General features: G+C 38.3%; 1 protein-coding gene across 2 annotated transcripts in view; it reads right to left on the reverse strand.

Moving 5' to 3' along the window:
• The window catches only part of LOC139121442 (neuronal acetylcholine receptor subunit alpha-10-like), a 64,185-nt gene that overhangs the window by 5,772 nt on the left and 34,754 nt on the right, over window positions 1–23,659 (reverse strand). For both annotated transcript variants that reach the window (XM_070686308.1, XM_070686309.1), the window contains exons 3-6: window positions 9,022–9,167; window positions 3,210–3,254; window positions 2,289–2,398; window positions 953–1,485 (exon numbers count right to left, since the gene is read on the reverse strand). In XM_070686308.1, the coding sequence (XP_070542409.1) occupies window positions 953–1,485; window positions 2,289–2,398; window positions 3,210–3,254; window positions 9,022–9,167 (834 nt within the window). The remainder of the gene's footprint in view (window positions 1–952; window positions 1,486–2,288; window positions 2,399–3,209; window positions 3,255–9,021; window positions 9,168–23,659) is intronic.

Below are 23,659 nucleotides of genomic sequence, written 5' to 3' on the forward strand. Positions count from 1 at the left end.
TAATATCAGTTACATGAAGCAATTTTCAAACCCAGCTTGTGCAACTTTCTCACAAAGTCCTGGACACGGGGTCAAAGACGAAAATTCAAATGGGACACTGATATAGGCAAAGAGGCTGCAGTAATATTTCCCGGCCAGAGGCAAAGTACATTATTTCTTTCCCTATAATGTATGTGTTGTAATAAAAAGTGTTAGCATCACAAATCATAAAAACAGCATGCAGTGTTATTAAATGTTTGTAAAGTACTTTTATCATCAATAATTGGCATCGCTTACGGGCTGTACTGTCGAGTTAACCGCCAAGCTTTTCGACTTGGTTTAGGAGGACAAGCGACTACAGGAGCTACTAACATCAGACTGAGCTTTAAAGAGTGCAATAGCTGTGTCAAATTTATGCCCTCATTGGTTGATTGATTGACTCATATTGACCTTGACCGTAGCAAACTTGCGTGGACATTTAAAGAAACACCAATGTTTCCATTAGTACGGATCATTTCATCTTTAGCATCATTTTAGAACTCTGTGACCGGAGTAAAAGTGAAACCTATCGATTTTCTCTCCACAAATTTTCTGAAATTTGTTCAGTTGCGAGACAATGCGAATGATCGGTCGGTTGTAATGGAGTGGGTCAAATAAATGGACATCTTTTTATTTGTTTTGTGATAACAATAACCCGATTTTTAACATGTAAAGTTTTTGCAAATTTTGCTGATACTTTACTCAAGGCAAAGAGAGAAGACGCGTACGTGAAAACTCTTCACAGGGTTTTTATTTGTTCATGAACATCCAGTGGCACTGCTTTTTTTCCTTTGTAATAAATCCTGTATACTAAGAACCTACAGACAGATTAAGACCGGCAGATAGTCGTCATCTTTCACTCTTGATCGTCGTTTGGCCGACTTATTTCTTTTCAATGCTTTGAGAGACTGACTGGACACGAATTTATACTTACGAAGTTTTGGTATGAACTCGGAGTTGGGAGGCATGAATTCGTTGACGATGGTGAGGAATACAAACTGCGCCAAGATGCTGGTTACGCAGAGGGTGACCCTCTCCCCAGAGTCCGAAGGCAGATAAAACCCAACCGCCACCAGGATGCAGGCGAGGAATGACGGAAAGATGATGTTGAAAATGTAATACATCGACCGTCTCTTGATGTGGATTGTGTACGTGATATCCGGGAAGGGGTCTGGGCAGCAGACGTATCTTTCCAGGTGGCGCTTTATTGGCATGTGGACGAGCTCCCACTCGCCGTTGGTCATGAAGCGGTCGCTGCTGCTCGATGCGCTGATGATCATGTCGATGAACTTGCCGTCGTAGCTCCAGGAGGCGAATTTAAGCTTGCACTGCTGCTCGTCGAAGGGGAAGTAGGAGACGTCGATGCCGCACGTCGCCTTGAGGATGAATGGCTGTAGCGCCGTCACGTTGCCGTCGTGTGTGATGATGGCGTCGGTGTCGAAATGGCGTCTAAATTCATCATCCACGCTGTAAAAAAAGTTGGGTCATGTAAAACTTGTGTAAGTTTTTCGCGCCATTTTGAATGAACGATATTATTATGTGACATTCACCTTTGTTGTGATTGGTTAACCAAAATTGGAGTTAAACTATTATTTTATATGGTGCGCAGTAACACTTTTAGACAAAGCCCAAAATACGTTTTGATTCTGCATATTTTTTTGCAGCTATAAAATTTAGACTACCGTTTCATGGCTGAACATATCAAAGCGAGATTCTGTTGCTATGGGATTTCTGTAGCTTCTCAGGGGAGCCAATAATATCACCGAAATATGGGTGAAATATTCCATTTGCATTCTATGTCAGACTCTAAACCGTCATTGTTTGATTGTCAAAGAGGATTCAGTCATTTTTCAATAACACCAACTCCGAAAAACATGAAAACTTGTCGACTGTTGTACGACGCCCTTACATTCAAGAATGCAAACCGCCAGACAAACAACATCAATAGTTTTTCACGCTCCTCCCAACTCGAAAAAATCAACGTACAGAAAATATCTCAAAGCGGCATCTAATTATAAAGCTTGAAAAGGCGAAGGTAACCTGCGAATGGAAGGTCATAGAAACAGTGTTATAACGAGTATGCCGCGTTTTATTTCAAACAATATGATGTATTATGATGGCACAGGCCTCCAACAGCTTTGTCAGTTGTTTCATATCTTTCCCATCTGCCTGTACATCATCCATTTTATAGCGGAGTACCTCAATATGGTCAGGATAACGACCTTCACTCGTTTGATGCTGTCTCTGATAACCTTTCGCGATGAACATACCTGCCAAACAGAACAATGTCAGGCTGCCATATCTTATCAATTGGTAAATGTATCTGTGTCACTCCGCCGTACGATGAGGGGTCCCAGGACAGATAATCATCTTGCCAGGTCTAGTAAAAAGGGGAAAATAATTTTCATTTTTTTGGTGATGCTCTGTTTGGTAAAATGTGTTTTCTTTGGTGTAGAGAGAATTTTAATTCGTAATGTTTAGGTGAAACAGATAAAGGAATTATTAAATAATGACCAACCTATTTTGAAGTTGGTGTCGCTTACAATTTTGCTATAAATATCTATCAACAGCAGGCGCTGCCTTGCTGCACGGCAGAGGATCTTGGGAGAAATTCTTGTTTCCGCTTCTAGCCCTGAGATGGCGCTTGTCAGTTCCACCTCTTTTGATCATTTGGTGCCATTTATTCTCTACTGGCGTTTTACTTTATTTATCGAATTTGTGCCAAAAAATCACATTACTGACTCAATTTTTTTTTCTAGTGTTAAATTGAATTCCTGCAAAAATAGCATTTTTGAATTCATCTCTACGAATTGCAGACATGCTGATGTCGTCATAAGCTGTACGTGTGTAATTTTTCCGTGCCATTAACGTCTCCAGAATAATTCAAGATTCCGTTTTAGCTCTCAAAACTTGTAAAACTTTTTAAAGCCATCTCGTAAATTTCAATTGCGTTTCGTATTGCAGTCAAAATACACACTCCATACTCTTCATTCCAGCCACTGTCCGGGAAGAGGGAGGGCAAAGTAAAATGCGTATGACCTGGCCTCGGTTACCCAGAATGCTCTGCGGAGCTCTAGTCTGACGGCCCCTACGGCCGGGTGAGAGTCCCGCAGAGCAGTCTGGGCAACCGAGACTATGCATGATCTCGCCCACCACTCATTTGCGCCACGGGTCGGTGTCGGAATACTTACCTGCCCAAGCCAGCACTTTATTGACATTATTTGGTTCTTCTCGTCCTAGAGATCATGAAAACAACAACAACAACAATAACTTAATTTTTCGATAAATTTAAGAAAACACTACGTGTGGTTGTTATCGTGAACCGGGTGATAATATTTGAACCTTTGACAATGTGTACTCCCTTAGCGAGTTTAAATATGTTGTCACTGAGTAGACCTACCGAAACGTATTGACTCTGGCGATTTGTTCTGTCGTCAACCCAAACAAGATATAAAAATCAAATTAAAAAAATCCAAACGAAGAAAATGAAAAATTAAGATAAAAAGTACCCGCCCCTCCTATAAGATACCTTTCGAAATCATTGTTGGATCTTATATTGGCGATGGGTATCGTAGTGAGCCCTTACAGAATTTCCACCAGGGGGCGGGGTAGGGGAAATGTTGAGTCTTCTACGTTCATGATAAATGTACATGTTTGTAAATGGGCCTTCTTTCCCTTAAGGTAGAACGCGCCTCGACGACACAAATTTGGACTCTCAAACTTTTACAATTCTTTTCTGATATACCACTTGTGGGGGTTCATTTTAAAGCTCTTGGTGTAAAAAAAAATTTCACTGGCTTAGTTTTTCGAAATTCGAAAATTTTATTTTTCTCCATAGAGTTAACACAGGCATGGCGGCCATTTTGAATTTTCAATATCGGTAAATTTTGAGTTATTTGTTTCTCTAGTACCAAAATTTGCACGGTGACCCCCGATTTTTATTCTTGATTTTGAAAGAGAATGGTTGAAAGATTCCTCCATGAAAGTTTGAGCAAAAGTTTAATTCTTTGACTTTTGAGGCGCGAACTACCTTAATCCAGCAAATAAACTGCAATCCCCAATATCTTCAATGCAGACGCACTTCTGTAACTGTCCACAATCTCTGCCTCATGGGTTCATGTGTCGACATATTAGAAGATTAAATTTATCTGTAAACATCACATAGGCCCTTGTAAGCCTATGATGGTCAACAATACCGACTGCATATCTACAGAATTTTTGAAAAATCCAACGGTGACTGATCAGTTGCACATTTTCCAACTTGAGATGCGAAAATTGGTCAAATTTCCTGATTGTGCATTTGCATTGAGGGTTGTTGTATATCGAATGAGCCTGTGACGTCATATAAATTCAATGTCGTAATAATGTAGCGAACGACACTAACGCAGACGACGTGTAATAATAAAAAAAAGCGCGGAAAGCATATCAGCGATCCAGACAACACATTAATAATCAATCTGTGATGTCATTGCGTGCGAATTTATAAATCATTCCCCGGTCATGGAACCGTGAAATGTGTTTAATCCTCTTGTTCTGGCGTTATCTATCAGAGCGTTATTGAATATTAATAGGTAACATATGTACCTGAAGTGGGAGAGTGTCAGATTGATTATCGTCAGGGTCAAAGGTCATATGAATCAGAAAAGGGTTAACTGGGACACACGATATTAGATAATCGATTTTGACAGTAACGATAACTTTTTATGACTCGATTACATGACAAGTTCGAATCACCTTTCAAAAATTTAAAATACAGCACTAATGACACTTGCAGGCAAATATAGGAGAATACTACATCATGGAATACCATTAAAATGTCGTCATTTTTCATGTCGGTCCCGTCTTTATAGATCCCTTTCATTCATGATGGATAAAGTTAATTCAATGCTGTGTTTACTCTGCGGTGCCACATGAAATTTTGAAGTCCATTTAGTTCAAACCAGCTTGCCTAAGTCGCTTAATGTTTTTGGCTGTAACGGAAATTACCAATTGTATAAATTTTGCGAATGTCTTCTATTCTCAAGTCACATACATCAAAGTCATTATATAATCACTACAAATTCAAATTTCGCTAATATTGATGTAAATTCAACGGCAAACATTCAGTGAGGCTCTAGCGAGGGATTCTAGTATTTGACCCGCCTTTCGTTCCCCCGAGTGACTTATCACTGCGCTATATAATCATGTAATGTTCATGCATTTCATTAAACGGTCGACTACCTTTTATCGGAAAAGTGCTTCGTGTCAACAGCAGCAGGTCTGAAACTTTATCATTACTTGACATATTTTGAGAACACGCTGACACAAATTATCACTGGATCACGTTATCTGTGCCAAGTTTCGTTTTTTGTCTCGTCAGATAATTTTCCATGAGGCAAATTAGTATATCACTTGATTCTCACTCGACTCCTGATGTCCGCGTCGGCCTGTGAATTCACCAGTCAAATCGCGCGTTATCGCTATGGTCAAGGTCCCTCTGTATAGAGGGACCGTGCTATGGTCAACCAACCGGCACCTAAATCAGACAGGGGTTCCTAAAAGTCCTTGCCCTACCTCTTTATGACCATAAGACAACCAGTGACGACAGAAGTATTGCATTAGTTGACTCGACGTAGGTTTATAATTTCGTAACAGTTTTTAAATGAAGAGCTATGCATTACAAAATGCACGCATCCAAATTATTGATCAGCATTTGATGCGGCACAAGATCGCCACCATAGTTGTGGACCCCAAAAATGAAAAGGTCAAATTCAATACCAAAATTCAGATGGATATAGGGGAGCCAGGGGGTAGCATATATTGACTGCATAAACTTTACATGCTTTGCCCAATGGGAGTCAAGGTATTTTACGTGGCATTCGTGCGGGCATATGGATATCATGTTGTGCACGTTTTCCGTGAAAAGCCAGACATTTTGTCATTAATTTTATGAGGAACGTCCTCAGTCGCATTGCAAGAGCATTGAACGCTATTATTGACAAATAACAGACTATAAAGATGCCCCTGCTGATATGTACGTGTTAAGTATGTCTAATTGCGTCCCGTTCATCAATTTTACTTTCAAAAAGTGATAAAGAAATTTCAATGGCCTATGGTCGAAAACAATCAGAGTTGCTTTCCCGGTGTTGCAACAGAACACGAGCGTCACACGCAAGAGGCTAACAATACCCGGATGTATGAAGCTGACATCATCAGCGTTTTGAAAATTATAAATGGCCGCCATCCCTGTGTTGTCTCTATGGGGGAAAATTAAATTAACGATTTTTACAAAATTAAGCAAACAAAAATTTTATTTACCTAATAAACTTCGCAATGCGCCATCACTAGTGGCAGACCAAAGAAAACTGTAAAAGTTTGAGAGTCGGCATAGCTGTCTCCGAGGCGCATTCTACCCCAAGGGATCGATTCACGTCACGCTAACTTTGGAACTTTTTAAACGTTCATTGCGTGTGAATAACTGCGTACAGGGCCAAGGTCTATCGACCTTCATGACATGAAAGAAGGCCACATGTTCAATCCTTTGACATGCACTATATTCATTCTTTTCGAAACGCATTAGAAAACTTGTTTATGGAATTTATTTGTAGTTCTGCATACTTATGTCACAAAACGTATTGTATGGCACTGAACCAATCAAGCTCGGCTAATTCCGGTTCTTATCAAGCATATTTCATTGATTGCGTAAATTGCAATTGGATGCACTAACCGTTTTCACCACTGACCATGGTACCGAGAAGAAAAAGCACGTGTACAAACGTGCACAGTAATAGGTGTATTTCCATTAGCGTTTGCACTTGGGTTTGTTTGTACCGCCATCACGTGATCTCGTAGGCGTACTGAGTCGATAGAACACAACGGAACTATTACACTAGCCTCTCGTGACATGCCTAAAAGAGGCAAACAGAGCAGTGTGCACGTGTACCTGACGGCGTATCAAATGAACGTAAAGATCGTATTCCTGTACTTTTCATTCAAAAACTTGATCTTTGACATCCGAACGTAACTCCAGTCTACAATGGTTTCATGGTGGAGACAGTCTAAGTTTGAATAATCCAAATAACATTTATAGGTTGTTGAAACAAAATGTCGGTATAATGCAAGTTTTTTTCACGACTTCTCCGTACCATTGTCTGGATCGGCAATGCAACCCCCTGCTTCCAGACTACCGATAAATGCGTTGCATTGGTAGACGCTCATTGCTTATGAAAATTCTCACAAATAGGATCAGAAGTGATTTCCAATACAAGGAGACATCCAAAGCAGGCGCCAGTCTTTCGTAGCCTATGTAACATCTGCAAAAAGCATAGGTCACAGTAGGTGTTGGATTTGAATGCATGTGGGGCAAAATAAGATATTCCCTTTCTGCCGACCATGACAACAATTCCGCCCGCGTCGTCAACAGTCGAAACGAGATCCGTATGACAAACTTCAAAGTTCCGCGTAAGTCAGTTTTCCTGGAAATGTCTAGAAATTAATAGTATCATCAAATTTTTCTGTAGCCATGAAATAATGATATTTAAGTCCGTGGTGACGAAGAAAGGGTCAAAGTTCTTAGCACACACCTGCTGTACTCCTTTAAATCCATTAACGTACTTCATATAAGCACTCTTTAAAATTATTGATGACTGTTGAGTTTGGGCTCAGATCCCTCATGTACATTTATTACACACAGCGCCCCGCTTAAACACATAACAGCTTTGGTGAGCATAAACATGCTGCAAGACCGTTCATTGACTCCTGGCTAGCATCGTCCCAAGCCTCCGTACAATAAACTATAGGCACATACTTACACACAGTGAGCTGGGTAGAACTTTGCAAACGATCAGTATAACGGAAAAGATAAGACAAGCCAAGTTTTCCTGGCCTGTAGCCCGCTACATTTGTACAGAGCTTGAAGTCAATCTTTCTGTCGCCGATGATATATATATATATATATATATATATATATATATATATATATATATATATATATATATATATATATATATATATATATATATATATATATATATATATATATATATATATATATATATATATATATATATATACTGAGAATCTAGGAACTTGTAGTTGTCACTCTACAGGCTGTTTCATGAGCTAAGCAATCATCTCCTGATAATTGCTTAGCATGAAACAGCTTGTAGAGTGACAACTACAAGTTCCTAGATTCTCAGTATTACCGCCCTGCAGAAATGCATTGAGCACTATACTTTGCCTGCATTGACAAGCAATCCATTTTCGTATATATATATATATATATATATATATATATATATATATATATATATATATATATATATATATATATATATATATATATATATATATATATTTACGTTTTTATCAAGGTTAGAGAAACGTAATATACCAAAAAATTAAGACCAGTATTATTTAGACCATTCTGCAGTTGTCCCTGGAGGAACTGGTTGCGTGACTAAAAAAATTCATTTGTTGATTCGTTGATGCATCTCGATTGTAAAATGCATCAGATATCTGTTTTGTTTTTTGTCTCATTTCCAGCTCATCGAACTCTCTGCGTTCACGTGTTTGATTGTTTTGTTTGGATTGGTGCTTTTCACATGTTTTTGTCGGTTTTTATTGCCCTTAATCAAAAACGAGAACTTTATGTCTGTGTCATCACATCATTGATTTCCTTTCTTGGTTTACATGGAAAGCACACTTTTTTTCAATTGCACTGCTCAGAATTGCTACAGTGAAGTTATGGCTATAATGATTTGAGTCTAAACTCCATAGTAAACTATTCTTCCGTCCCCAGTTGTTTTACTAATGGGTTTAGCTTTTCGATGAAACTTATTGACAAGAAGATATCAGTAGTTTATATCGAAAGCAGTGAATAAAAGGACCATAGCGCCGATATCAACGGGAGGATGCAGGATGCTAGTAGAACAGCGAAACATCACTCGTGTTGCTGTGTTATTTTTTCATAAACTGATGACATTATATGTATAAATTAAAATCCAGGTATTCATAAAAACTCACGATGTCGAGCAGCTGTATGGGCGTCAGTCGATGCTCCACGATTATTGGCTTGGATTCGCTGTTCACTGGTCGGACATGGAACTCTGGGTAATTATCCATCAAGTGTTGCACCAACATAGTTCCTTCCTGCGATGCGACGACTTGACCTGCGATAAAAATGTTCCACTCGTTAGTTTTCCTCCTCTTTCTTTGAACTTATATTTGAACTTTTGTCAGATATTCGTCATATGATGACATTGTATTTGGCACTTTTTGTCAGATTACCCCGTGATTGCGCAATGAATGACGGTATAGAAAGGACTGAAAGTTTATCATGCACTTGAGAGTCAACAAATAAAGCTAATTGAGTTTACACTAGATAAATTTCACCTGACACGAAGCGATGGATAGCTCTTAAAAATATCATCTTGGGAAAGACTGCTCGAGTAAACGGATATCTGTAAAAAGTAACTCCCGGCTACGTATATTTGTAAGTGAAATGACCCCGTGAAGTGAAACCGTTGTTACGTGAAATGTACTATAAACTTTCAAAACTCGATACGGAACAGCCTTAAAAGCTTTGAAATTTACAGATCACAAATGGCATAGAGTTTCCTGTTTGCTACTGACACTCTGATTTCACTCTAGATTCGTGCATTACGACCAGAATGTATTATAGTAAAAAATTAAAAAACAATGCTATCATCAACGAATGCACACCATCATGTTAATAAAGCGTTTGGATCAGCAGTTGCGCGTGCTCAATACTCGAGTCCAACGTTATACATGGCTGAGCGATTTGTATACAGTGTTTATGGGCATTGTAAGACCAACGCATTGCTAAACGACTGCCTCCATCACAGTAGAGTCGCATAGGCTAGCTGTTTCGTTTATGTTGACAGCCATTAAGGATGTACGCGCCTCAAAAGTGAAAGACTTAAACTTTTGCTCAAACGTTTCCTCAAGGAACCTTTCAACCATTCTTTTTCAAAATTAGGGATAAAAATCGGGGATACCAGGGAAACAAATTACCCAAGATTTGCCGATATTTGATATTCAAAATGGCTGCCATCCCTGTGTTCTCTCTATGGAGAAAAATAAAATTTTCGATTTTCAAAAAACTAAGACGCTGAAAGTTTTTCTTTCTCCAAGGGCTTCAAAATGAGCCCCCACAAGTGGTAGATCAGAAAAGAATTGGAAAAGTTTGAGAGTCCAAATACCTGTCTCCGAGGCGCATTCTACCTTAATTGCAAAGTTTGGCTGTTTAAATTTGGAGGAAAAGAGAAAACCTGCCCCCCCCCCCCCCCCCCCGCGCACCTGCTGGAACTGTTGCTTTAAAAACCGCAGCGCGGCACTCGAACATTTATAATCACTCAGGTTGTCTAGGATTTACGAGTTTTCTATTAGTAAATTTGATCTAACTTAATCAAACACTGGGGTTTACTGTGAATTGCTTGTTCGATTTTTCCTTTACTCAAACTGGCTTGTGTAAATCTTTTACCAGACGTCGCCAAGGCACTGCCTCAGTAACGTCGACCTGCTTATCACGAAGACATGACAATACTAAAGGGGAAATGAATACGTTTGACATTTACTGTACGTCATGGTAGATGAATTAGCATTTCTCAGAAAGTCCTAATATTCCCACCGATCATGTTATCAGAACACGAAGACTTTGTAGAGTTCCAGACGAAATGGCTATTGCATGTGTCCTTGAACAGGTTCAACACATTGTGCTTATTTCCCTCTCTTTACTCAAATTTCATGGCTGGCTGTGTTTTTCTCTCGTTATGTCATAAAACTGTAAAAAAATATCTCTTAGGTATAATAAGTTTTTCTCCATTTCAGCTTATGAGCCATTAGTAATTGCGACATGAATGTCAATTACTTTCCTTTATGGCAATTTTTCCATTATTTAATGAGGGTAACACGCCGAGTGAGGTCCGTGCTGGAATCTGGATCGATGCGGGAGAGGGCATTGGTCTGGCAACCTTTGCAATTATGTCGAAATCATGTTGCTTTCTTTAAAAGAAAGGCGAATTAAAAAGGCATCCTGACCTCCGTGAACTTAAAATGTTCACATTCTGAACAGGTCTTCCAGTGCCGTGTAAGTGAATGCAGACAGAACACACGAATCATTGCGTACAAAGCTACCTTGGTGGTAGCGTTTGGAACATTTGAAGACATGATGCACCAGTCTCGGTATAACTACGCCCCTTTGCGTGCACGTTATTCAAAACATCGCACAGCAGTGTACACAAAGTGAGCATTTGGCGATCTCTGAAAAGTCCGCAACAGCAGTTAGGAGTTACTGACTCATTTTCTGCTTCAACTTCGTTTATAGATGCAAATGTTATGATCTCAGTGACATCCGCATAAGATATTCACCTCCGCTGTGACAAGATGATGTCGCTGTAACATTGGCATACACGACACACATACGTCTGTGATCGGCTCAATATGTCAGACGAGTTAATCACCATTACTTGAAACTCAAAAGCTCTAAGTTTCAGTGAATTGTTTCATTGTGTTAGTTCTGTCTGTAAAATGCAGTTTCTTGTTCTTCTCCCCGAATCATGTCAAGATACCCACTCTGAAATTTTTCAAAAACGGACAGTAACGATCAATCCTATCTTTGACAACTGAACGCTAGCACAGGGTAGCGTTCAGTTGGCAACAATAACGTTGCGTAGTGTACAGGATGCTCTGTGTCGGCAGGGACAATACTCTGTATTTCGCCATAGTTGAGGAGGAAGAATAAGAACATGCAGGTAACATGCGTCTCGAAAATGAAAGACATAAACATTTGCTTAATCTTTTCTCAAGAATCTTTTAACCATTGTCTTTCAAAGTCAAGAATAAAACTCGCGGGTCGCTATGCAAATTTTGTGGTACCAGATAAACAAACTACAAAACATTTACCGATATTTGAAATTCAAAATGGCCGCCATATCTGTGTTAACTTTAAGGAGAACAATAAAAATTGGATTTTTGAAAAACTAAGACGGTGAAATTTTTTCTTGCACTACTCAAGAGCTTTAAAATGCAGCCCCACAATTGGTAGATTAGAAAAGATTTGTGAAAGTTTGAGTCCAAATATCTGTCCCCGAGGTGCATTCTCCCTTAAACGTCGCACACACGTGTTTGGGGTGAGAATGTTACTCCACAGTAACATGTATTATGCCTCATCAATCATTGGCAGAACATTTACGAGTACCAAAGACAACAGCTGTTATTAATTCAGCGAGAGAGTGTCATTGTATGTTGTGGAAATGTTCCCTTTTTATACAATAGAATTGAAAGATATTTGGAAAAATGAAAGGCGGTTTTTTCACCCCGTGAAAAATGCGGATGCCCTACGGGTCAAATTTGTCGTAGATAAAAATCACATACGCGAATTGTGCAACATATTGTGTTCATTTATCTGAGGCGGGCCATTAAAATAATTTCCTAGATAATGTATTCAGCTGTTATATCGCTGTGAAATTAATCCGCTTTTTATATGCTGATTTTTCAGTAGACATCATAGGAAGGGAAATCTCATAAAACATGTCAAATAGCTTACACTCTGTTTACTATTGTCAGGTCGTTTCATTTAATCCCAGAATAAATCAAGTAGTTCTGGGCTTTTGATAATGTGACATGACAAAGGGCAAGTTTATCACGTAGAGATCCTGATCTGAGTTAGGTACTGTCCATAATTTATAGAAGGATATTAACGATTTCGTAGCCTATTCATGACATTAAAATATTCGCACAGTGATATGGCCAAAAATAAATAAATTGTGCTATTTCGATAAAATGGTTTTCAAAAATAGGGTAGGTAGGTCGGTCGGAATTTTTTTCCAAAATATTTTTATTTTTAAATATTCATTTTCAGGGGTTCAGGGCGGTCAAACACTGGCCACAACATTTCCAGAAAAATGCATTATATATATAAAAGAAAAAAAAACCCATAAAAGACATCCTCGTTCGAGCAAAAAGTCAAATACCAAGTAACGAACGCGTGATTTTACGGATTTTTTCTTTCTTTTACTTCCGTGTTTACATAGCTCTAAAAAGTTTAGGGTTGGCAGGTAAAAATAATGTAGGTCGGGTTATCGGCACAGCACAATTTTTTTTGTTCGGCCTAAACATGAGCGACTCTCGCGGCAGCTTGTACATGCGACGACTGCCAAAGGTCGAGACACTCTGAATTTACGTTAGTGAAGACAATTCTCGCCCAGTATCCCTTGTAACTGCAAGGTTGTCACAATCTGTAACGGACTCTGAGTTAAGCAACACTGAAAATAACACAAAACTGAGTTCGAAAACAATGGAAAATTAAGGCTATTGTCTTCGTCTAATAATATTTGAAATACCGAGCAGATGTGCCTTTGTTTTTGCATAGTTTATTGACACTATTGTGTATCAGCGGATCTTCTGCTTTGTAAATGAACATCTGGGTCATTAGTTCAATGCCTTTGACAAGTTGGTAAATTTCGACTGGCAACAAACTATTTGAAATAACTTGGCCCGTAGAAGCGCAATATTGAAACAAACACGGGAGAGTCGAATATCAGTAAATATTGATTTAAATACAAAAAATTATATGATATTATACATGTATTATAGATTTGTCAATACCAGTTAATTTTGTGACTTCTTTCTGCCATATTATTTCTGATAATGTATCCGATTATCCAGTATTGTGACCCAAGATGTTTCGTACTTCAACAAATTCACTGGCATTACCAAAACTATGAAATAACAGCAATAATATATACCCGCTCGCAGCCAATCAAGTGAACTTTGCACGACATTCATAGCTGGAAGAAAAGTTTCAAGCGTATGCAAAGTATATATTTTCTGAATGCTGATAATTATAAGCTACCGTCAATCACACGTTGTAATAGAATATTAATTCTTCTCTAACAGCATTTATATCTGAAAGAATCGAAATAGGCCCCGGATGAGGAGATTTTGTGCCAGATATTTTATGCGTCATTGCTTGTATGGTGACTATTGATAAGTTTAGAGACCGCAAACCATGCGATCTTAACAAGTTCGTCGATTCGCTTGACCTCGGACTCGTCATTGCCTGGAGTGAGGCAGACACGCAATATACTTATATTTCAAACTTCTGGTCATAGCTGAAAGTTGGACGTTGAGAATATGTTCGGTTGGTTTCGCTTTCACGCTTCGATAGCATACCTAATTTGTCTTCGGAACGCGGACTCGGTTTTACATGTAATATGGAGGGATGGGGTTTATAGTCACTGTGACGGGTGACATCTCGTGCCAACATGAGAAGAACAAATAATACACGAATCGTAACAAATTACAGCCAAAAGCGTCTAAGCACACAAGGTTAACGAAGTGGCAAGTTTCTCCGCTGTAAATTGTGTTGGCTTTGTTCGGGGAATGCGAGTAATTCTTTCAATAAAATGAAATATTGCATAAGCATAATCACCGAGTAAAGATCAATTCAATGAATATTATTTGTCATTACTCGCACTCTCTATGTCGATTATGTCAGGATTTTGGTGAAATTAGAGCTGGGGTCATCGAAATTTCTTGGGGATTTGGATAAGACAAACTCCCATAAATTGCTTTCTCATCTATCCTCATCATAAAAAAGTTGAACAACTCACACTGCATCACGCATGCTAGGATTTGGATCAAAATATCTGAGAATTGCGCAGCTACGTTCGCAACGATTCGATGAAATGGAGACAATTCAATGAATGCTTGCTAAATTTCCATCGTTCAAGTCTTTCTTCTTTCGTCTATTATATTCGAGTTGCAGTTCACAAAACCTGCAATTTGACCTGGCTCACGTAATTATATGGATAAGTTCATTCTAGGTTCGGCTATCTTCGATCGTTATGAGAAGACTTGTTCTCTAGGAATCATGTCAAAATGTATAGTGATCAACCCTCAAATTAAGCCTGTGCATGTGATATGTCCAATAATGAGTATTATTGACAACTGAATTTCAGGCCGGAGTAGAATTCATTTATCAACTAGATATTGTATAGTGTACACGATAGAAAGATTTTGCAAGATTTATACCTGATATTTCATCATACTCAAGATAGAGGAGTAAGCATTTTCTCATAGATTAAACTAAGTGAATATCATCAAAAATTGCAGCCTATCCAATACCTTTCACCACCATGGTTTGTCCCAAATCCATTGTTTTCTATGGTAAAGTTGGACCTGTACACAGGGAACAGGGGGTGAAAGGGTTAAGGTAGAATGCGTCTCGGGAACAGATATTCAGACTCTCAAATTTCTACAATGCTTTTCCGATTTACCGCTCATGTGGGCTCATTTTGATGCTCTTGGGGTAAATACAATTTTCATCGTCTGATATATTTGTGTGAAAATTAATTCTTTCATTTCCCCCTTGGAGTTAACACAGGGATGGCAGCCATTTTGAAAGTCAAATATCGGTAAATCTAAAGTGGTCGTTTCCATGGTAGTTTGCATGGTGACCCAAATGTTTATTCTGATTTTGAAAGAGAGTGTATGAAATAGACATCCAATCAGGTCCAATAATCGTTATCATTCAAGGTAAACTGTAAAATTTACCAGGTCCAAGGAACATATAGATGATGACAAAGGCAATGGGGCCATCTTGAACCACGAAATAGTGGTGGTACCAGGTGTCCGGAATGGGTAAGCGTACCTAGTACCCCTGCCAGCTAGCCGCACCCGTCAAGATTGACCCAAAGCGACAAATTCATTGTTATTTGGTGAATTCACCAAATTACTTTTGTGAGTCAAAATTTGGTATGCTGTCACTCATCATTTGAGAAACAGACAGGTCATATTTTGATACAACATCTCCGTATCTACCGTAGAACTTCTTAAATCTACTTTCTGAGAATCCTTGCCTCACTAACTTTTGAGCTAATAGGCTGTGTCTAACTCGAAAGTCTTCATATGAATGGCATGCTCTACTGTATCTGAAAGAGTTGTGAAATATACACACCATAAGCTGGAGATGATGGTATATTGCTCGACAAAAAGGGAAAGTTTATGATTTCAAAATGAAATCGTCTCTTTTGTCATACAGCTTAGTACATAGTGTATTATGTCTAATTTCGAACAATACATCTAGGTATGATGCCGAGTCCACACTTTCAGTTGTTTCTTTTATTTCTAAATCATCTGGTAGATGTGGTGTAGATAATTGGATATACCAGGATTGTTTAAACTGATGAGATCATCAATATATCTGTGGGTGTTGTTAAATCGCTTGGCAATCCTTCTACACCCAGATTTCTGAAGTGATTGCATGAACTCCGCTTCATACGAATACAAAAATAAGTCTGCAAGAAGTGGGGCGCAGTTTGTGCCCATGGGAATGCCTATGGTTTGCCTGCCTAAGTTTCCTTTAGGTGAGGTTTGAGTAAAAGTTTAGGTTCTTCAATTTCAAGGCGCATAGTAGCTTCAAACATTTCCAGGCTTGCAAAGAAAATACTAAAGCGAAGTTGGGTATCACATTTAGCCATGTACATTGCAACTCCACATTGACCCGAGCGAATATTTTTACATTGAAAGATTCCTTGGACAAACAGATGTCTTTAAGACGGTGGTTTAGCCTATCTGCTCTTCAGTAAGGCAATATTTATAACATTTTTCGTATTAAAATGAAAGCCATTTCCAGGTCAAGCTTGATTGATATTTCTCTTCCGGACTGTGTAGTCCCTACTACGATGGCATACATAAATTTTGAGGCTATGAACGTCTCGGGTATCGATCGATCACCGAACATCTCCTAATGTGCTAGTCTTAACCTTTGTTGTACTTTACTCAATTTGGGATAATCCTTTTGTTTCAAATGAGCATATTTGGAAGAGGGGAATCAGATCAATTTCGCTAGGTTGAAAACATCACATGCTGCAGCATCAGTGAAAGTAACCTTCTCATCACAGGCACCTTTTAATTATCACTGCGAATGTATTGATTGACGCCAGTGAAACGAACATTAGCTAATTAAGGCATTCTCTCAGCGCGCTGACTATCACGTAACCATGCGAACAAAACCTTGTCTGTTTATGCATTGACTGTTACTATTTGCTCGGTGTTCTCCCCAGGGTACGGGCGGTAGGAATCGATATCAAAGAAATAGCAAGGAATATAGTATGAAAAATGGAATATTTCTTCAAGGTCAACATGTCCTTGAATGATCATGAGGCGCTTTCGAAATCGCGTAACGAGAAGAGCCACGTAACTATATATCGATGGCGTTGATCGTAAATCAAGCATTTATTTTGCAATTTTCCTCTCATGATTAATTGTGTTTTGGTTGGTATTTTGCTATTTGATTGCTTCAAGTATGATGGTCATATTTTAATAGTCATTATGATACATGTTTTTCTTGCAAGACAGAATTGGAACATTTTACATTAAAATTATCACAAAAACGCATATCACTTTGAAAACGCTTTATGTCACATTAATTTCAATAGACTGCAAACCCTATGACACGTCACAGTAAGTGGCTTGGGAAATAGATTAATATGAAATACAGAAGCCTAGTTATGACTTTTGACACATAAATGCGCCTATTTCAGTTTAATAATCGGCCTCTCTTTCAATCGGAAAATTAGCCACATTGTTCGCAAGATGCAATCAAACATACTCCATAACATTCCGTGTAAAAATACAAAGAACCTTTTCTTATTATTAAACAGCGTTTTCTGCCAATCATCTTGCCGTTATCGACTTATATGTATTTATCAATAATCTACGTCTTTGAACTTTTGTCAGAGAAATACAAGCAACTAAATTTTTCGAAAACACGCAAACCCATCAGCAATGCAGTGCTTCCCGCCAAACTGCAGAATTATTCGAAATTTTCAAAACTTGTCAAGGTTAAATTTACATCCGCTCTTTTTTGTGCAACCATGGGTAAAATAAAACATTCACTGCGCCATTCATCGGACACTGTTAGCAGGAAGAGAATTTTCGTTGCAATGTTTTATCAATACCTCGATCGCGAATCACTTCCCGCCAAAATGTAAGGATAATTGATAGAAAAAAAACCAAGCCTTCACATGTCTCTATACCGTACATACACCAAAGAAGGTGCGTTTCCATGGTTTTCCAAAATAAAAGTGATATTGAAGTGCATAATTCGTGAAGTTAAACCACAGTAAAAAATGTGACAATAAACTTACATGTTCAACGTCACGTGGGTACCGTACGTTCTCTTTGATATCTCTCATCAATGTTGACTTTCAGCAGGAAATTTTCATTAGACCCATCATTTCCCTTTATGCTATTACGATTCAGATTGAAGTAAAAATAGGGCAGGAGGTGACCTCTATGGAGTATTCGTTCGGCTAGATAAGAGGTACTCTGGATCTTCATTCAAAGTGTGGACGGTACGAAGACGCCAAAATCGTCTCAATTAAATATTATATTTCTGGGCGCACAAGGTTATAGATGCCCTGGCCTAAAATACACCTTCTCCAATGTTTACATTGGTCATCTTTCGCGTGCTCGTCGTGTCATACTGTCGACGAATGGGGCTTTAAACTACAAGTGTCACAGTGACTTATTCATAAATGACACGTTACAAAACCATCAAGTGAAATTCTCATGTTCGTTCATTACTTGTGGACTACCTTCATTGTTCGCAATATGATTCAAACATATACTGGCCAATGTGGTTAATTAGCTTAAACACGTGTTGTCTACGTTATGTCCAAAATAAGCTTGGTTTATCAGCGATTTGCTATTCATAATATCGGTGTCAACAAAGGTTAGATATAGGAATATTCATGTAAGATATTAAAAAATCTTAGTGGAACGACTTACCTCAGTGACAATATCAGCCCATGATTTCAGAGAGGTCAAGAGGCCAACTACAATATTTGATGCATCAACGAACGCATAGCCCGCATTATTATGAAATATTTGCCCACTCTCTAGGACGCGGCTGTTTTCACTCTATTCAACGAGAGTTGAGAGTCAAATCTCTTTTAAAGCATGAAAAAGCACGATTTTACGCTTACATTTGCAAGGCCCGTATCGGTTCAAAAATAAAGATTTATTCTTTCGCTTATTAGATACTAATAACATCATCATCGCCATTTTGGAGTTAAACATGACAATAACGAAAAATCACTAACGCTGCGATGGCCAGAGGTTGATAAATTTCCTCTCGCACGGCGAGTTTTGGTGAGCGGATATTAATCCTTGATACCTAAGATAGCTTGTTAAGGTAGTAGTACCACACGCTGAAACGTAAGTCCTCAGATTTTAACCGATTGGGAGCAATTCCAAATTAAAAAAATATACTTTGGTCGGTCATTGGCGCTTTGAATATTTGAATGGTATATAAGCAGATGAAAGATAACCCACTTTCGTAGCGAGGAGACCATTTGTGTAAATATGGTTTGATTTGCGAAGCCCATATGTGCATCAACAATGACAAATTTGCAGGTACAACGCTCTCTGCCGTAAGTTAATGAGGTGAAAGCACGCTAGACCAGTTTTATCGATCAAACCGCTACTGAGAATGCCATTGGTTACTTTTATTTGCCTATGCATTGGGCGATAGCTACAAATATCAGAAGATCTGCGTTTTGAGATGAGCGACTCGTTAAATTTCCCTTTCGGCGAAGACAGAGATGTATGATTTTGCTAATTATGTCGCCGACGCCATAGTTTTGACGCGAAGATATATAATAAATTTGTTTGTCTAATGTCCCGCTGTCTGATAAAAAAATGAAATTAACTTGATTAATTATCTTAAGTCGATTCCATTCTCTCATTCATATCATAAATATGTACACTTGTAAATGATATCTGGTATATTCAGCTGCTTTTTTCAGTAAATACCCACAATTATTTCATGAAAATGAAATTACTGAAGTTCTCGAAGAGACATCTGGACATTAGAATTGAGGAATAATTGGGACATTTCGCTCCCTTGACGTCAAAATACACACACTGTATTAATGCCCGTCATGAGTAAATACAATTTGTTTAATACGCTTTTATAGAGTTTACCACATGAAAAGAATGAGAACACTTCAAATATGGACATTATCAATATGTAAAGAAATATCTGAAATGAACACACACGTGTTTACTTATGGTGTCTTTTTGTAGTACTAGTAAAAATGAAAAAGACATTTAGGTCACGAGAGACAAACTTCAAAAGCCCACCAAAGTTGACGATATCACAAGGTTGAAAGTATTATCCTGATTCACATTGATTAAGAAAGCAATAAAATCATCTTGTCATAAAGTTTAATCAAATATGCTAATAAGTTACAAAGTAGATATGCTATAGGTGAAATGTCGTTTTTTCCATTATACGATTTGAGTAAAATATCACGTAAGAGCAGTCCTTTCTTTATACAGCTTTCCGATTTCTCCAGTTAACAATGTTGGGTTTACAGAGGCTGTTTAACGTATCGTGTCCGTCGAAATAGGAGGGAGTGAATATGCAAATCGAGTATAAGAAGTGAACTGCTTTGTTCATGGTGCGCGTTGAAAGGTTTTGCTGTTGCAATTACGACAAATAGTGTGAATTAATAAATATGCAATAACTACACAAGTTAGCATCCAATGGCATAAGTTAGTTAAAGTTGGAATAAGTATAAAACGTTAATAAAAAAGTACCAGATCTACGTCAATATTTCTGTAAGTTTTATCATTTTTTTCAAACCAATTACTGAATATTATTTTTATTTCTACTACCGCAGGTCTTAATATTCTTCATTCGAAAATCGGTTTGCATTTTCTGCATACCATGGTCATTGTTACTCAATATCTTGCCTGAATGTTTTCACATAATGTTCGCTTTTCAACTCAATTTTATTATGACTATCAATCATAACTGATGAGCTACGACCACATTTTATCACGGTCACAATTATTTTGATTGATATATCGACCAAGCTCCTTAAAATTTATATTTTGGAAATCCTTCTCGTTTATGGAATAGTAAACCCGGCAATGTGTGTACATTTTGTCGGATTTATCGGATCTATCCGCGTACAACGTGTTGTTCCAAATTTGTCTGTTCGTTCTGGGTGACAGATGGAGACGGAGGTAATAAAAACGGGACCTTCGTGTCACGACAGAAGTAAAATTTAAAATAATCTGTGCCATCAACATTAACATGGCACGTGGAATGTCCATGCAAATTCCTTATAATACAGAAACACCACTTGCAGTCATCAACCTATTCTGATTCTGCTTGTATACATGGCGAAATTTGCAACCGAACAACGTTTGCGTTTTTAAAAATTCGTGGCACGCAAAAACAAGTTTGCCCCGCAATGTTTGTTGCTTCATGTCCAATTTACGATACACAGAGGTCGTAATTGTAGATGTTGTGAGTTTATTGGCGACACCATTTGACACTGTTCGTGATGTTGTGTTGGATGGTAGGCAATGGTCAGCTGCGTATGTACTTTATTTACGTTGGCTGCTCAGCCGTTGAAAATATTTGTTTCTTGTGTATATTGTAAACACTTCAAAAATGAAGGTATCTGACTGATAATGAATGAAATATGCATGCATGTGTGGCTGAGAAAATATAGATGAACGACCGGATGGGTCGTTTTCATGACCCCAACACTGACTCAAATTTCAGCCCGTGCTTTAGTAAAGTTTGCCTAACAATACGGTAACAACACGGACTTCAGTGAGGCCAAATAGAAAAAAAACAAACCCAAAAAAAAATCAAATCAAAACAAAAACAAGTGTTTCCGGTAAGTAAACAAGCCTCCGAAAATTACAGTTGGCAGGTCTGAAGATTTTTTTATTTTTATGTTTGTTGGCCGAGACTCATAAAATTTGGTAAAAATTTAGAGAATTCACTCAAAATTTTATGTAAATTCGAAGAAATATGTTTAGGGTTGGTTTTTTTTAGGGTAGGTCGGGTTACCTGAAATACACATATATTTTTATTTGGCTTGAATATGATTACTTGCCATAGAGTTTAATATCAAACAGGTGGATTTGTACCGGCAAAGTTACCAAGATTTAAGGTTATGTAGGGGGGAGGGGTCAATCATGACAAGTCTTAGCAGCAATTCCGCGAATCAATTAATCCATTTCGCAAAGATTACCTGCATCAATCTCGTGTTTGTCGCCGAAATAGCAAGTATAGCAAGCGTGAGTACACTCCCGTTGTTTGGTTTTGCTAATGCGCCATTCATTACCTTGCCCAAGTCTCGTTCTGCTGTGTTTAACGGGCGGTAAATCAATATTAGTCTCAATAAAGACTTGAATTTCACCCGAGGCAATGTTCACTGTTCACGGCCATCCGAAAGTGCAGCTAAAGATGGGTTGCAGTCAATACGAGCTGGGACGTGTAATTGTTGCGCAGCTACAATCTATTACTACCACCCCGGGCTAATTCACAGTCACTCAAATCTACCAATTACTTCTCAGAAATCCCACAAGTTTACTCGTCTCCGGGGACACAGCTACCGCCTTAACTAACCCCGATGATATTTACCTCTACATTGATATATCTTTTCTCGCGTAATTTTTCGCTGGTATTCGTAAATATTTAAGTTTGCTTGTCGTAAATTTTCAATCAAGTTGCTTTTATTAGTTTGTAGCCAAAGCTTCATGACCTAGAGGAACAGTCGGTGGGTGACAATGGCGACACGAACAGACGGACGAACGACAAATTGAATAAACAAACAACAAAAAACCCAAATAAAAACAAAAACAAACAACCTCCCTTGAAATCGGTGAAATATTTTAGAAAAGTAGCCGCTTTTCTTGTTTTCATTGACCGTGTTGATAAACAAAATACGCCCCTTTTCAGTAATTTTGGGAACAAGTAAGGGTACCCATTTTCCCTGAGAGTGCAAACGACTGGACTTAAAGGCCAGCGTTTGGTTTTCGATGTGAATGAAGGGTATTGAGCAGCGTTAGTTAATTAATGAAAATCATATATGCAGTCGACGGATTGGTGATCGACCAGACCTCGACCACACCAACTAATTAGTACATGGGGCCATTTTTGTGTGGCGGGGGCTGCATGAGCGGAAGTTAAGTAGATCATGGAGGCAGAAAGCTACCTCCATGAGTAGATATGCATTCAGTAGTCTGGTGTTGAAAGCGCCATGAGCTATCATACGGTCATCATTGACATGTTTTAAGTCTTTATGTTCGTTTCGTGCCAAATCAACCGTAGAAGTAACGCCATATGCATATTTAAACAAGCTTAGTGAATTGTCTATGCTAACTTTCCGATAAATGTAGACAGATGGAGGTTGAGAAAGGACGTGAAGGAATAGCTGTTCCAGGTATATGGCAGGTATGCAGTGACTGGGTTTCGGAACGTGTGAGGAATTGGTGTATAACTCTCGCTGAATCTGTACTCTAAAATATTGCCTGAGCTCGGACATATTTTTGTAATGCAAGTAGGATGCAATTGTTTAATCGAATTTGTAGTCGCAGTGTTTGTTTGTTGTGTGCCCATGGAAAACGACACTATGTATTACGTAACTTCGTGTACATTTCAAGAACCTACTAACTATTCAATACCTTTAAAAATATGACCGTGAAAATGACAGGTACACTGTGAGCCTATGGCCCGTGAACAAAGACAGAAAGAGTAATATATAGACGTTAAAACGGAAAATAAAGAAAGTGAAATACACAAAGAAATGCCCCTTCTAAT

This window comes from Ptychodera flava, chromosome 21 (genome assembly GCF_041260155.1).
Source record: "Ptychodera flava strain L36383 chromosome 21, AS_Pfla_20210202, whole genome shotgun sequence".
Lineage (NCBI taxonomy): Eukaryota > Metazoa > Hemichordata > Enteropneusta > Ptychoderidae > Ptychodera > Ptychodera flava.